This window comes from Taudactylus pleione, unplaced genomic scaffold (assembly GCF_031769625.1).
Source record: "Taudactylus pleione unplaced genomic scaffold, aTauple2 ptg000289l, whole genome shotgun sequence".
Classification (NCBI taxonomy): Eukaryota; Metazoa; Chordata; class Amphibia; order Anura; family Myobatrachidae; genus Taudactylus; species Taudactylus pleione.
Window position 1 is genome coordinate 5,515,703 of NW_028284691.1, and position 16,853 is coordinate 5,532,555.

General features: G+C 42.3%; 1 protein-coding gene and 1 pseudogene across 1 annotated transcript in view; one reads left to right on the forward strand and one right to left on the reverse strand.

Moving 5' to 3' along the window:
• LOC148511946 (inter-alpha-trypsin inhibitor heavy chain H3-like) overlaps window positions 1-16,419 on the reverse strand; it is a 342,978-nt gene extending 326,559 nt beyond the window's left edge. The window contains exons 1-2 of the mRNA XM_088482498.1: window positions 16,205-16,419; window positions 12,061-12,153 (exon numbers count right to left, since the gene is read on the reverse strand). Of these exons, the coding sequence (XP_088338624.1) occupies window positions 12,061-12,153; window positions 16,205-16,419 (308 nt within the window). The remainder of the gene's footprint in view (window positions 1-12,060; window positions 12,154-16,204) is intronic.
• Window positions 6,992-7,997, forward strand: LOC148511948 (uncharacterized; annotated as a pseudogene).
• Window positions 16,420-16,853: the final 434 nt, after the last annotated feature.

The following is a 16,853-nucleotide window of genomic DNA, read 5'->3' on the forward strand; positions in this document are numbered from 1 at the left end:
GTGTGTATAAGGGTAGTTTTATATCCCTCCCAGGGACACATTATTTATGGCTTAAAGACCAAATTGTGCCATCCCCTAATATAACTTCAAATAATATTTCATAATGTATGACTGAATAAAATTTAAGACCAAAGTGTGATAGCGTTTTGTTTGCTATCAAAGGGTGAACTGTCGAAGCTGGATGAGTGGCTGAGACCAGATCTTAAATTAATATCGGGCGACGCCATCTTGTGTTGCCCCTGATGATGCCATCTTGCGTTGTCAGCATGAAACCATTGTGTGCAATGCTATTATTAGTATCATGCTTCATTATTGCTACCGAATATTGTTAAAAGCCCTACTATACCCGATACGCACATTAAATACATAGAAAACATGCAAGACGCACAGCGGACAGTCGCGCTGTTTATCAAAGCACTCTACACATAAACTCACCACGCAATTATTGCCTGGACAGCGATCATTTCACTCTAGCAATTTAAGGGTATTCATATTTGTATACACAGAGGGCTAAGGCCCAATGAGTCACGGTGCTTGTATACACAGAGGGCTGAGGCCCAAGTAGTTATGGTGCTTTTATACACAGAGGGCTACTGCCCAAGGAGTCACAATGCTTTTATACACAGAGGACTAAGGCCCAAGGAGTCACGGTGCCTGTATACACAGTGGGATACAGCACCAAAAAATATGTTTTTTGTTGTTTTTTACTTTTTAAACTTTTAACTTGCTTGAAAGTTTTTTACTTTTTTAAACTTTTTTTTTTTTGGTACACACAGACACTTGTGAGTCTCAAAACTTTAATCAGCAGAGTATAGCACAGCATACATTAGAGTGCAGTGTGCCCCCTATACAGTCACTTTATCAGCACAGCCACTTGTGAGTGTCTGGACACAGCCACTTAATCAGCAGAGTATAGCGCTGCATACATCAACGATGTAAGGATCCATTATAATTGTATTATTAATTAACCAGTATAACTTTTAAGAATTACAATGCATCTATCAATTGTGTATATTCCTTAAAATGAAAAACAAACTTCAGATATGACATTGACATAAGATGAGTTTTCAGTCACAAGTTATTGAAAACCGCAAAGCTGACAAGAAGAGCGAACTGAACACAGGTTGCTAATAAATGGAACTTTCTAGGGCGTTGTACAAGAAAGTGAGATTGCTATCAGCATATGTGCAGGTGTGGAAACCGCAAGATGGATGATCAAAGCCTGTCAGTTGAACAGAAAAAATATATCCCTTGCAACAAGTTTTACGAGATGTGGAACAAAACTTGCAAAGATATAAGTGCATTTAAATATGAGAAAAATATTATGAACTTGTGAACTATGTTGCGCTTCACGATCGCTGCTAATTGGACATTGCTATGCTTCAAGAACGCTATGCGATTGGTTGTTGAAATATGTATTCTGTATGTATAATCTGTTTGTAATAATAAAGCATGCTACGAGGAAGTAGCTCTCAGAATTTTGAGTGAACCGACCTGAATTCAAAAAAGCTGTTGTATTCACATCATTTCGAATTGCAAGGCAGATTTTCCTAGATTGGTACATGGAAGTACCCTCACAGTTTTCTGGGGGCGATTTGTCCAGGATCCCACCTTCTATTCAAACTGACTAGATACTGCTGAAATCTTTGGAATCAGCAGAATAAACCTGTACGGTCAGTAGAACAGATGCAATGCATTTGCAAGAAAATTCTTTTCTGATTCTGCTCCTTCTAAGTATATGTGGTGGTTTAGTAGGGTTGATGTACGGGATTTTTGAACTCCTAGCAAATTATGCCTTTTTCTCTATAGAGCATAAGTTGTTGCCAATAACGTGTGCAAGAAGTGTGCCTGTAAATGTATAGAATTGGGATGTAAATACAGGAGTAAGCCTCTAAAATTCAGTCAAAGACTGCACTTTCCACCTGCTATTAGAGGCTTGTCCTGTCTTGTGGAGACTGTGGCCCCTGGGCTGTCTTTTCATTGACATCCTCGCTTCCAATTCTTGATTGAAGTGATACCGACTGTCTTATTCACGGTTAAAGTGAGTGGATACAGAAGAACCGTACCCATTGGGTCTGATTAGAAAGCACTTCCAGTTCTCAGTTGTGACCTTTAGGGGAGCCCTGAGTCAGGTGTTTGTTTGTCCAATAATTTGTACATGTTATGACAAGCACAAGTGAAACAACAGAAATAATATTTTTTATAGAATTGGTCATTTTAGTAGTTGTATACTGGCTGGGACAATGGAACATTGTTAGAACTGTACTGAGGTATGAATCACACACACACACACACGAGCAAAGTGTGATAGGTGTACTTGTAAACACAAGGGAATATGATAGAGATCTCTGAAGCTGCAATAATAGTGTGTGTAGTACTGCTGGAAGTGACAGTCATTTTATATTGTTTGTTGCAAATGAGAACAAGGATTTCAGGTATAAGAGAAGTTTTGCATGTCCCAAATACCCGAGGTTTATTTGAAGTGCAGAGATTGCACAGGGGTTCTGTTATTACAGAATGATGGGACATCCGTACACCCAAAACTGACTGGTGTGTTGGTTAAAGAAACCCCAGTAGGCTTATACTGTGAAGACAGTTAAAGGAGAAGAGGGGTAGGCTATTGTATACTTAAAGGAACACACATAAGTGATACAGTGTATTTACAAGGGAGGATGGGTGAAGACTGGAAACAGTTAATATCCACATTACCCAGGAATATAGGAAAACAAGTGCCAGTACTCTGCCCTAAAATATCCATAAAGGATCCCCAGAGAACACATGCTGTCAACCTCTGGCAACTGATGTGATAATCGCCAAGAGCCAGGAGGATATTATGCGACACAGACACCCTTTAGGTTACATTGTAGAAGCTGTACAGGAAACCTAGTATTACAGAGCACTAGGCAGTGTCCATTTCCAGATTTGATGGGGGTACAGCCTAGGAACACACCCATGGGAGTCTTTATTGAAAACACACACTCTGAGATCAAAGCCTTTCATAATAGTGGGGACACATACTATGAATCCATCATACTTACAGACACTTCTGGACCAAGATTGGAAGGTAATTTGTGGAAAGATTCCTAGGAATGTTTGTTCAGAATCTGCACCATTAGTTTGTCCCACGGTAAAGATACCAGATCCAAGTAGAGATTTTAATGCAAGTATTTCCCAAATATTACAGAGGGACCACAGTGGAGTAAATTAAGGAACCTTCAAGAATCTCTAGTATTGACTAGGAGCCAGCAAACCCAATTATGGGGGCTCAGGGCAGTAAAGGAATGACAGAATTAGAACCACGTAGTCCTGTGGAGCTAGTCAGAGATAAGGAAGGTAAAAGTGCACTTAAAGATATACAGAAGATACTCCAGAAAGCAGGGATGCCCAAACATGGATCTTTAGATCCAATAAGGTGGGACACTTTTGCAAGAGAGCAAAAAACTTGGATCAAACATAAGGGATATGAACATCAGGTGAATACATGGACAAAGGTAGCTAGACAGGTCCAGAAACATGAGGAGGCATTAGGTGAAGAAACAGAAGAATTCTTAGAGGATTGTGGACCTAATCCACCCTCTGCACCACCTCTAGTTGAACCACACATACCTCCCACACCCACAGTGCCTCCCATTAGACTCAACAGAATGGGTGAACAATGGCAAGTAGACTCAGCTCCACAACAAAAACCTTTGTATCCCACAATCTCAGAAACAATGAAAGCAACTTTCAGGACAGGTAGGAAATGCTCAGTTTGTCAATTCTGTGTACCACCTGCCTATAATATATGCCCAAATTGTCACAATCAAGTTCCAGAAGGAGGGGAACTATGTGGTTCAGATTCCCCTCAAATAACATCCAGAATTCCAAACAACACACCACACCACAAGGCCAGTCCCTTCTTATAAGAACAATAGGGTCAATCCCTTGGAACAGTTTTGCAAGTCCTTTAATGCCCTTTCTGGAAGACAGGGTATTCCATAGGCATAAGGTATGCAAGAAGCATGAGGGTCAATGAACCATGTAACTGTTCAAATTGACGAGAGCCAGAAGTTTATTTGGCACAAGAGAAAGAACATCCTCCCTATGCCACAGAATCAGCATGATTCCAGTAACTGTCCAGAGGGTCCTTGAACCACACTCTGACCATGCAGACTAACAAAGGGTAGTGAAAACACAAGTACAATACAAGCCCTGGAGTTCTAGGGAACTGGACAATATTGTCACTAAGGCTCCAGACCCTATAAAGAATCCCATGGCTTACCACAGATTTATGGAGAGATTAGTAAGTGTATGGGGAGTGGTTTGGGCGTACTTGGTGGAAGTCTGCAGAATGACTATAAGTGCAGGTAGTTTGTCTGAAATAACGGCTTTACCAGTCAACAAACCTGCAGTAGTAGCCCTCCCTCGGGAGGCAGATAAAAGGAATCCAGAATCAGGACCTCTTTTTGTAAACAGAGTTAGAGCATTGTGCCAGATTCAGCAACAGCATATGCCTGCAGTACCAGAAGCAAGACAAAGAGTAGGACAATCAGTTAAGGAGTATTATGATCAAACCCACCAATCACACCTAGACAGGGGGTTTGAGGATAACAATGAAATACACCAATGGATGTTGAGAACCTCCTTTTTAGGGGAACTGTTAGAAAATCTCAGAGTAGCGTTATATCAGAAAAGACGTAAAGCAGGTACCATGGCATTACCAGCAGTTCTTGATGTCTTAAGAGCTATTGAAGAAAGGAAAAGTAAAGCTAGAAATCAGCAACAGAAGGTTACAGTACATGTAGTACAGGAAGGGGGCTATAGACTAATAAATCAACAAAAAAGTTAGCCCAGAAGACATAAGAAGGAAAGGTTTGTGTTTCTTGTGTCAGAAAGCAGGATACATGAAAAGGGATTGTCAGAAATATAAACAGTGGCTTGAAAACAGGCCAGCAGATCAGACAATACCCAGGTATATACTGTATTGAATATTAATACCCCTGGCCCAAAAGCAGTAGTAACTTTAACACTGCCAGAATGGGAACAAATTGATTGCATCGCCGACACTGGTGCCAGTAGAACAGTTTTGAGGGCATCTGAAGTCCCTAAGGGGTATTTAACAAAACAAACTGTCCCAGGTACAGGACTTACCGGATATAGTGTACCTTTGCACATTAGCAAACCAGTGAAGGTAAGGTCCCAGTGGAATTTTTGATCTCCACATCTTGTCCTGTTAATCTGCTTGGTGCAGACAATTTGAATGCTTTACAGGCCACAATTGAATATAGGGACAGTAATGTAAGTAAAACAGGCCAAACTTTGGAAAACCAGATTAAAGCAGCTATTTATCTACTAGAAAGTGTAGTTCACAAAGCCCAGTCCACCCCGCCATGGTTGTCAGTAATCCCAGACAAGTTATAGTCAAAGGGAAAGACAGATGTGGGATTACTAAATGTGCAGCCTGCCACATTGCATCTTAAACCAGGTAAAGCAGTATCCCCTCACTAAAGAACAAGAACAGGCTATCCAGCAACAGATAGCTGCTTATTTAGCCACAGGTGTAATAAGGGAATGCAGGTCCCCATGGAGCACTCCATTGTTACCTGTTAAGAAGAAAATAGTGCCCCCTGGTGGCACCCAAGAATATCGTACGGTACATGATATGAAGAAGGTAAATAAGAGATAGGTTGTGGATATTCCTATTGTACCTAATCCACACACCTTGCTAAATCAGATACCACCCACAGCTACAAACTTTACAGTAATTGACTTGGCTAATGCCTTCTTCTCAGTACCACTAACACCCAAATGTCAGTTATACCTGGCATTTACCAGCATGGAAAAACAGTATTGCTGGACCAGGCTTTTGCAGGGAGGAGCCATGTCTCCTTCAGAGTTCACAGAAGCAATGTCTCTAGTGCTGCAAGGGTGGAGGCCTCAACAACCATCCACTCAGTTATTGCAGTATGATTTGCTTCTATGTGCAAACACAGAGGAAATTTGCAAGACTGAGACAGTGTCATTGCTGAATTTCCTATGTGAGCAAAATTGCAGTGTCAAAGGACAAGTTACAGGTTGCAAAAACAAGTTACCTTTTTGGGTCATTGTATCTCAGAAGGTACCAGACACCTCACACAAGACAGAATATCTGCCATATAAAAAGTTCCTGAACCCACCACTATTTGACAGCTCAGAGCATTTCTGAGATTAGTGGGATATTGTAGAGAATGGATACCTAAGGCATCTTGGCATTATATAAGGGTCTGACAGATTCAAAGGATAACGAAAAACACAGAAAGCGGTAGTATAATGGTGCACCCACTGATTGATATAACTTAAAATATAACTTTTAATGATTCTTATTTAAGAAACAATTCAAAGATGCAAAGGATAATAAAGTTAGCCTCACTGTATAACAGAAACAGGCTTTCCAAATTATCAAAATTGTGATATCTCAGGCACCGGCTTTGGGCCTACTGAGGTATGACAGACCTTTTGTGCTGTCCTGCCATGAAAATGAGGGACATGCACAAGGAGTTTTAGTGCAAGAACGTGGAGGTAAACACAAACCCCTTGCATATTATTCCTTACAGCTAGACAGCATAATCAAAGGGGCCCCCTCTTGCATAAGAGCTGAAGCATCGGCTGCACTTTAAGATAAAGCTACAGATTTAGTTTTGGATCACCACTTCATAGTACAAGTTCCATACTCTGCTACAGAAATTTTGAGTCAGGCCAGAAATAAACATTTATCAGCAGCAAGACTAACCAAATATGAATTCTCACTTCTAAGCCCTGCAAAAATGATGATAAAAAAATGTACAGTGTTGAATCCTGCTACGTTACTCCTAACACAGGATTCAATATGGGGGAGTACAAACACATCTGTTGATACCTTTGAGACAGATTCAGATGAGTGTAACATAGAGAAAGATCAAGATACACTCGCAAAAACTTTTTTCCCAACATAACTGTTTGGAATTAATGAAATCTGAAATGCAGGAACTTGATAATGCTTTCAGATGTGCCCCTGCAGAATCCAAATTGGGAACTATTTGTTGATGGCTCCAGGTATTACCACAATGGGTCCCCAAGGACAGGTTATGCTCTCACCACTCTGGAAGAGGTACTGATTCAGAAGCCAATCCCACCTTCTTGTTCTGCACAGGAAGCGGAGTTGATGGCACTCACTGAGGTGTGTATAATAGCCGAACATCAAACAGCAAACATATACACTGACTCCAGGTATGCCTGGGGCGTAAGCCACAATTTTGCATCTATCTGGAAGAGTAGGGAATTCATGGGGTCAGCTGGAAAACCAATAACACATGCTGACCTCATTAGGTCATTGTTTGCAGCCTTGCAGCTTCCCACTAGAGTGGCGATAATCAAGATGCAAGCTCAAACAAAGGAAAAATTGGTTGAAGTCAAGGGAAATGCCAAAGCTAATGCTGTGGCTAAGCAAGCAGCCCCGATGGAAGTACCAGCCTTTTATGGTATAGAAACTGACACAGCAGATAGTACGAAAGAGAACAAACAAATATACAGACCCTGATACAGTTTCAGGAGCAAGCACTAGAAGGTGAAAGAAAGGGCTGGGAAAAACAGGGAGCCACCTGTGAGGAAAAGATATTAAGGAAAGGAGACAGGTGGTGCCTCCCCAGGGCCTTATATCCCCTTATGACTCAGTTGGCACATGGTCCAGTGCATAATTCAAAGGAGGCTATGGCAAATACAGTCTCCCAGCATTGGACAGCACCAGACTTAAATGCAGCGCTACTGCCTATGTGGCTGCCTGCTTGGTGTGTGGAAAACACCATCCAGGACAGACAGTTAAGACACCACAGAAACATACACCCAGGCCATTGTACCTGTTTCAGAGACTGCAGATTGACTACATACAGTTACCCAGGGTGGGGCAATATAAATATGTCCTCATTTGTACTGACCTATTCAGTAATTGGGTGGAGGCTTTTCCTGTTGCCAAGGCTACTGCCAAAATGACAGCAAAGAAATGAATCAGTGAAGTGATCTGTAGGAAACCATTGAATCAGATAGAGGATCACACTTCACTGCAGGGGTAATGCAACACATAATGAAAGATATGGGAATACAACAAGCTTTCCACACCCCCTATTGACCACAGGTGAGTGGGCGTGTCGAGAAACTTAACTATACCTTAAAAATAAAAATTCAGAAAATGATGGCTGAAACAGGCAAAACATGGGTTGACTGTCTACCAGTGACATTGTATTCAGTTAGGACAACACCCAGTAAGAGACCATATGAAATTTTGTTTCTCAGTGCACTCAGGACAGGGTGTTACTTTCCATAGTAGCTTCAGCATAATCATGCAAACTTAAATGAATACATAGCCACTTTATGTAAGCAAGTAGCTAACACCCAATCTCTAGTTTTCTCCTCTCTTTCTGACCCAGACACAATTCCAGGTTCACGCTCTCTTGAACCAGGCGATTGGGTATATACTAAAAAGCATGTGAGAAAATCTTTGGAACCAAAATTCAAAGGCCCATTCCAGGTTCTGATGACCACACCTACTTCAGTGAAACTTGGAGGATGAGCTACGTGGATACACGCATCTCATTACAAGAAACTCACAGTCATACTCGAATCAGCAAAATGAATCCTTTATATGGCTTTTAGTGCTTATGATTGTGATAATGATGAATACGTGGTTCCAAAGTATGGGTAATCTTAAAAGGAATGTTAGAGAATATCATAAGACACTGAATGAACCATGGTCTAATTCATTTGTCCAGATGCAGTACACAGCAGCACAGCAACCTAATATATCTAACTGTTGGATATTCATACATGCCCCTCTCTCCTCAAAGACTATGAACTGGGTGGCAGTGCCCCTGACACTAGAAGAAGTTATAAGTGTCAATTTCTTCTCTTTAAAGCCAGTCAAAAGAGCAAAATATGTAACTAAACCTGTAGCCCTAATGGCTAGTCTGTTAGGGAGGAATGTGAAGTTTTGTTTTTCAGTACCGCCCATTTCTTACCTGCAAGAAATGCATGGATGGAAAACTGAGCTGAAATTAGGGGATCGTTCTGTAGTGAAGTCGGCAAGAAGATCTCTCGGCCAGGTCCAATGTAAAGAAGCTATATTCAGATGTAGGGACCTGGCTGATAGATTTAAGCAACCAACTTATTTTGATTCACCTGATACCTCCAGATCTCTCCTGGCAATACATAGCTGCATCAATGGATCTATTCCGTTGATAGTAGCATGGGTGCAGGGAAAGATACCTGATTATTGGAATAAATTCACTTGTGAAGGAAGTCACACTAGATTAACTCCAAATATAATAATGGTAAAACCCTTTCTCTATTTCCTGACTCAAACCATGGTAGGATTCCCTACTATTCTTCCTGACAACATATATTATCTGTGCGGAAGGTATGCATATAAATGGATACCATATGGAGGATTTGGAAATTGTACATTGTGCTATTTGTTACCTCCTACCTACTACGTAGAACAATTACATTCCACACACTTTAAACAATGGGATTTCAAGGAAGTCATAAAATGAGAAGTTCAGCCTGCCAGTAAGGCCAATCAAGATTTGATTACATTACCATGGGTTAATAGGTGTTGTATTAAAAAGGCATTCTATTATATAATAGATTTGGCAAATCTTATCGATAATATCACCAATTTATAAGATGAAAATTTTAGACTGATGCTCAAAGAACTTCAAATGATTACCAAGGAAATATTGGCACATAGATTACTATTAGACTATTTGACAGCCCGAGAAGGAGGGATGTGCATGATAGTGAAAGAGGCCTGCTGTAAATACATAAATCAGACATATGAAATTGAGGAAGCAATAAAACGGGTGTGGATTGAAAGATCTACAGTAAAAAGGTAGACAATGTCTAGATAGACACCAAATGTTAGACAGTCAATATGTCGACAGGTACAAAAGGTCCACACACTAAAGGTCAACATGTGAGAAGGTTGACATATACAAATGGTCGTCATGGTCAAAAGGTCGACATGAAAAGGGTAGACAAAAAATGGTCGACATTTTTTTTAATTCTAACCCTAAACTTCACCCTAACCCTCCCCTTGGTGCCTAACCCTAACCCTCCCTCCTGGTGCCTAACCCTAACAATCAGGTTAGGTGTCTGACTCTAACCGTCCCTTCTAGTGCCTAACCCTAACCCTCTGGTAAGTGCCTAATCCTCCCTCCTGGTGCCTAACCTTAACCGTCAGGGTAAGTGCCTAACCGTTGGGGTAAGTGCCTAACCCTAACCCCTGGTAGGTGCCTAACTCTAAACCTAACCCTAAACCTAACCCATAAAAACAAAAAAAAACGTGTCCACCATTTTTGTGTCTACCGTTTTCATGTCGACCTTTGACCATGTCGACCATTTGCACACGTCGACCATTTACACATGTCGACCTTCTTATATGTCGACCTTTAGTGCGTCGACCTTTTATCCCTGTCGACCTTTTGTCCTTGTCGACCTATTGACTGCCTAAAATCTGTTGTCTATCTAGACATAGGAAGAGTGAACTGAACACAGGTTGCTAAGAAACTGAACCTTCTAGGGCGTTGTACAAGAAAGTGAGATTGCTATCGGCATATGTGCAGGTGTGGAAACCACAAGATGGATGATTAAAACCTGTTAGTTGAACAGAAAAAATATATCCCTTGCCACAAGTTTTAGGAGACGTGAAAACAAAACTTGCAAAGATATAAGTGCATTTAAATATGAGAAATATATTATTATGAACTTATGAACTATGGGCCTGATTCAGACCCACTCGCGAGCGGCTGTCCGCTCGCAAGTGGGTCGATGTTATGCACTGAGCATGCGCACGACGGAGGGAGCTCCGTCGTGCGCATGCGCCAGACGCGACGAGCGAAGGAAAGTCCTTCGCTCGTTGTGTCCGATCAAAGGGGGCGTGCTGTCAATGTTGATTGACAGCACGCCCCCTTTGGTGGGCGTGCCGGGGGCGTTCCCACGGGAACGCCTCCCGTCAGAAGCCGGCCCACTGACATCACTAGTGATGTCAGTGGGAGTGATTTTGGCTCTGATAGAGCCAAAATCACTCCGGAGCTTGCGGTTGAAAACCTCAACCACAGGCTCCGGCTCGCAATTTCGATGGTCGCGATGGTCTCGACCATCGCGGCCATCACAAAGCACGCTCGTATAGCCTGTGGGTGGTGACCCACAGCTATACGAGCGTCCAGGAGGACGCTCCATGAAAATGGAGCCCGGCCCTCATTCAGAGCGTGCGCTCTGCTCAGAGCGTACGGCTCTGAATGAGGGCCAATGTTGTGCTTCACGAACACTTCTAATTGGACTTTGCTATGCTTCAAGAACACTATGCGATCGTTTGTTGAAATATGTATACATATAATCTGTTTGTAATAATAAAGCATGTTATGAGGAAGTAGCTCTCAGAATTCTGAGAGAACCGACCTGAATACAAAAAAAGCTGTTATATTCACATCATTTCGAATTGCTGGCCAGCTATAAGATTAACAAGGCAGATTTTCCTAGATTGGTACGTGGAAGTACCCTCACAGCGTGTAGTGTGCCCCTTACACAGTCACTTTACCAGCCCAGCAACTTGTGAGTCTCTGTACACAGCCACTTTCAGCAGAGCAGTGCGCAGCATGTGGAGTGTGGGAGTGAAATGGCGCAGAGTCCCGGTCTTAGCACCTTATGTAGAGGTGAACTCTCGCGAGAATCCGACGTCAGGAGGATGACGTTCGGCCTTGCACTGGGATCCGAGTCAGATGGGAAAAACTGAGCCGCAGCTGTTCTGTGGAATCCGAATTGCTCATCCCTAGTTTATATCACTTGTTCACCTTACAAAATGATGTCATAATCTCAACATTATGCCCAAGCATCAATCTCAGGGCCTTGGTATGTGTTCATCTTATATCTGTTACTGTTTTAAAATGTTATATGAAATTAAACAATTTAAAAAAAGCTGGTGTGTTGTACACAATCAAGTTTAAAACTTTAAATATCTAATAGTAGCAAAACAAAACGTATAGCACTCCCTCCAATACATCTATAAAAATGTACCTGATAAGTCCAGCTGCTCGTTTTCCTGTATTCTGTAGCTTAGCAACTTCCTTGTCCTTAATTACCCCAACATGTGTTACTCCATCAATTATTCTGCGGAACATTAACACAGTCAGTGTATACACGTACAGCATTCTCATTAAAGGTGAGGAAATGTGTTTTTTTTAAAGCTTGAAGCTACAACAGTATGGTTTACTGTAAGAATATAACTCTTGCTATGTTTTTTTAGTTTTTAAATCTGCTTTAAATAAATAAATTGAGAGAGAGAGAGAGAGTCTACTATTTATTCTGGTAGAGTAAAGAAAAAAATATCCTACAATTAGGAATAGACAGTTAGCAACCATCGATGTTCCCAATCCAATGGAAATGCTTTTTCCACCAAATAATGTTTTTTTGATGGTTGACAGCCATGGGATGTGGTTTACCGATGCCCATCCAATGTCTGTCTGTTTGAATTGGTGTCTGCAGTTCTGCTCAAGTTCCGGCTGCTTCTGAGCATGTGCCAAGGTTGGACCACAGGTGTACAGGGGAAATCCCCAGTGGGCCCCACTGCTTTAGAGCCCCACCCTCTCCTCTATGGGTCAGGTTCCAGACATTGCACTCAAATTATACATTGTTACTTTACTAAAAGGTCAGTAACTTGGTGGACCATGAATTAACTTAATTGTTTGGTTCAATACTATGGAAACTACACGCAGATTAGCCCTCCTGCCAATCAAAGTGGGTGGTCCTGATTCACTCCTGCCTCCTTGTTTGTAAAGAGGCCCTGTTCTTTGCAGGCTGATAATGTCCTCTCTAATGGTCCCTCTGTGGTGGCTGGCCAAACTCCTCTGGTTACACTTTATGCATTATATAGCACTCACTGTGACACTCTCTGCATTACAAGGCAGTTGCGGTGATGTTCTCTGCCTTTATATGGTGGTCATTGAGACACTCTCTGCATTATATTGCACTTACTGTGACGCTCTCTGCATTACTAGGCATTCTTTGTGATGTTCTCTGCATTTATATGGTGGTCACTGCAATGCTCTCCGCATTATATGGCGCTCACTGTGACGCTCTCTGCATTACAAGGCAGTTGCTGTGATGTTCTCTGCCTTTATATGGTGGTCAATGAGACACTCTCTACATTATATTGCACTTACTGTGATGCTCTCTGCATTATATGAGACTTCCCCACAAGACCACACCCCTTTTTTGGTTGCGCAGATAGTACCTTGCTTGCAGTGAGGTGGGGGCGCCAAAGCATATTGTTGCACCTGGGCCCACCACTCACTAGTGTCCGTGTGCATTTTTACTTTCAGGCCCCGGCAGACTGTCAGCTCATTGATTCTGGACAGGTGCTGGTGCAGCTCTGTCTCCTCTCCTGCTTTCCACTGTGTTGTCTGTCTGCGTGTGAGGGGAGCCGAGAAGATAGAAGTTGAGGTGCGCTGCTGAAAGTAAGGTACACCTGCTGTCTTTGGGCCTGATGCAGCAAGGATTGCAGTTGCTTATATGCACGCAATTCACACTGTGCATGTGTATGCATCACACTGCACGTGCGCAAGCCAGAGTATACGCAGACCCAATACTGAGTGATTGACAGGCAGTGCTGTTTGTGGGTGGTGATGGGGGGGGTGGTCAGGTGAACGAAGGTGTGCCAGTGCGTTGGGACGGCATTGCATTTGCATGCATAAATTAGCCAATGCGATACCAGACGCCGCCTGAGGTCTCATAGCATGCACTTAAGTAAGCAATTCCTGAGTGAAGTCTCTCTTTCCTTAACTGTGCATTTGTGTCCGATGTCACTCAATGTTACCGATTGTTTTGCTATGCTGCCCTAGTATTCGGCTATGAGTAAGGGGAAGTGGGCGTCCTTATGATAGGCTGCGATCGCAATGCGAATGCAAACATTTGCATATCACCGCTGATATTAGCAACTGCGTAGTGTGCGTGTAAACAGAATAGCGATCCTTGCTGAATCAGGCCCTTTGATTTTACTGGGGGAAGTGGGAGGCGGTTCAGGTGTGGGGTTTGTGGCACCTACCAGTGTGTGTGTGTGGGGGGGTGGCAGGGTGCTTTGGCCCGGCAACATCCCTCTTCACACTGGCAGGCATCTTTACTGCTACAATTGGGTGGTTGGGGGTGGTGCTGGTGCAGTCCAGGGGTGTGGGGGGGTTAAACTTGGCACATGAGTTACTGTAGACATAAGTCCTTCTCTGTAATATCCACATGTCTAAAAATGTTCCAGTACTGCGATGGGGAGGGGGGGAATTAGGCATACACTAACTGACTGGTGGGGTGCGGGGGATTTGGCATATGCAGATTGACTGGGGGGGGATTTTTTTAGGAAGGTGGGCCCCAAATTGGTATCTTGCTTAGGGCCCTATGTGGCCTAAATTTGCCTCTGAGATGATCCCATAATAAGCAAGGTGTGTGTTCAAGTAGACTGCTAGGTCATGACATACAGCTTGTAGCCTAAGCACATAGAAGTATATTATTACCATCATCATCATCATGAGGTCCTGTTCCACTCTAATAGAGGATAGAGACTGTGTTTCCCAGACAGCCCCAATGTCTTCTGGAGGGACTACATGTTACAAAATACATTTTGAAATTATTCTGTCCTACACATAACGTCTAATCCCTGCTGAACTATATTTTATGATTAAAATCTATAGTGGTCAGTCACACTTTTTGGACATTACCCATTTTAATTGTTCTTGACAAGTAGCTAATATTCATAACTGCAGTCATCTACTAATATATTTTTTATTCATTTTACTTTTGGTATATGAGATTAAGTTATATATCATAAACACTAACTCTTAGGGGTATATTTACTAAGGGTCGATTTTAAAATCGACTAAAATCGACCTTTAGTAAATATACCCCTTAGCATAAATCATTTGATACATGGGGTGCTCCCACACTCCAGTCCTTTCTATTGCAGTAGTAGCAGATCCTATTTTTTGACTGAGCAGCCAAATATAGAGATGTGTCCTCACTCGTCTTTGCTGCAGTCGCGCCAAACAACCCCCTCGGCGCGCCTGGTTCCGTAAGACTGCTAGCGCCGAGCATCTTTTGTTCTTGACAAAAATCTATATTGCAATTTGATGCAACTAGGGTGCACCAGGAGATAATGCTGATTTATTTTCTATGTGACACTTGTATATCTGTGTGTGACTGAGCCTCTCAATCAGCACGTGAAGTGCTACGATACATTGGCCACAGCTTTTTTCCACTTCAAGTTCCCTTTACAGACTTAATAGCTCACAGATGTACAAGTGTCACATATCAAAATAATCAGCACCCTAGTTGCATCACATTGCGACTTAATGCATTTTTGACAAAAAAAGATGCCCGACGCTTGCAGAGTTGCACGGACCTGGCGGCTCACTCACGCCAAGCATTTATCATGCTGCTTGGCATATTGAGGCTAGACGAGCAAGGACACATCTGTATCAGATTTAGCATAGCTGGTGTACATATATGTAACAAACTATGGGCCTGATTCAGAGCCAGACGCAATTTGCGGACGGTCGTTCAGAAAAAGGGGATGGCTATTCAAATGAACCGTTCGCTTTTTGCGGTCTGTTCACGCCTCTATGTCTGAACGAGCGAACAAAACTTGCGATCGTTTTTTGGATAACTACGCCCCCTGGCCGCTCGCATCCTACGTCATGTCCGCTGAGTACATCGACCAGGGTATGAACTGCTCGCTATTCTTGTGGTTGGTGTTTCCTACCACAATCTTGCGAGCAGTTCTGACTATAAAATAACCCAGTGACGTGGTATATGACGCTGCTGTATTAATTATGCACACCCATAAAACGCCCGTTTTGACCTTTAAGCACGCCTGCGTTCGGATCTCCACTCCCCATTTTCAAGCACCTTCCCCTGTTACCACCCACAAACGCCTCATTCTGTCACTCAAAATAGCAGGCATTCGCAATTTAGCAAACAAACGATTTTCGGCCACAATGACTGGTTCGCGCATGCGTATTATGATCCGTACGCATGCACAGTTGGGCAAACATCGCTCGGAGCGAATGAGCAGCCACTTGCGTCCGGCTCTGAATCAGGCCCTATGCCCACAATGCTTTCTTTCACTGCTCTTCAGTAGGTTGTTTGTGTCTGATGATAAACAGATTGCAATACTTACATGCTGAAATTAGTTACAAAAGATAATTTTGGCAGCTCCACAGTGAAAAAGGCTTCTTTTGGGAAGGTGCCTCGGTTGACAACATTGCCCATGACAACAGTGTGGGCAAAGTGAGAAATAACTTTACTGTTGATATTCATGGTGTAGTCTATGTCATCACGAACTGGCTGAATAATATAAAAACAGTTAAATGAACGTGAACAGGTTATTACCATGTGCAAAAGTAACAGGATGATGTTTGAACCTCCTGTGTGTGCATATATATACTGTATATACAGCGGGTAAAATAAGTATTGAATACATCTAAATTTTTCTCAGTAAATATATTTGTAATGGGGCTATTGTAATGACATTTTCACCAAATGTCAGCAACAACCCATGCAATGCACACATGCAAAGAAATCAAACCATAGATGTCCATAAATCAAATTAAAAAAAAGTATTGAACACATGAAGAAATGGAGGTGCAAAAAGGCATTGTAATGAGACACCTTTTTATAGGCCATCATTTGGGACTGAACCAGCTTATATTATTTTGCACTGACAAATGGGCAGGATTGCTTTCTAGTTACTGATAGATTTCAGCTGGTGTCTTGGCTTTCCATGCCTTTTTGCACCTCCATTTCTTCATGTGTTCAATACTTTTTTT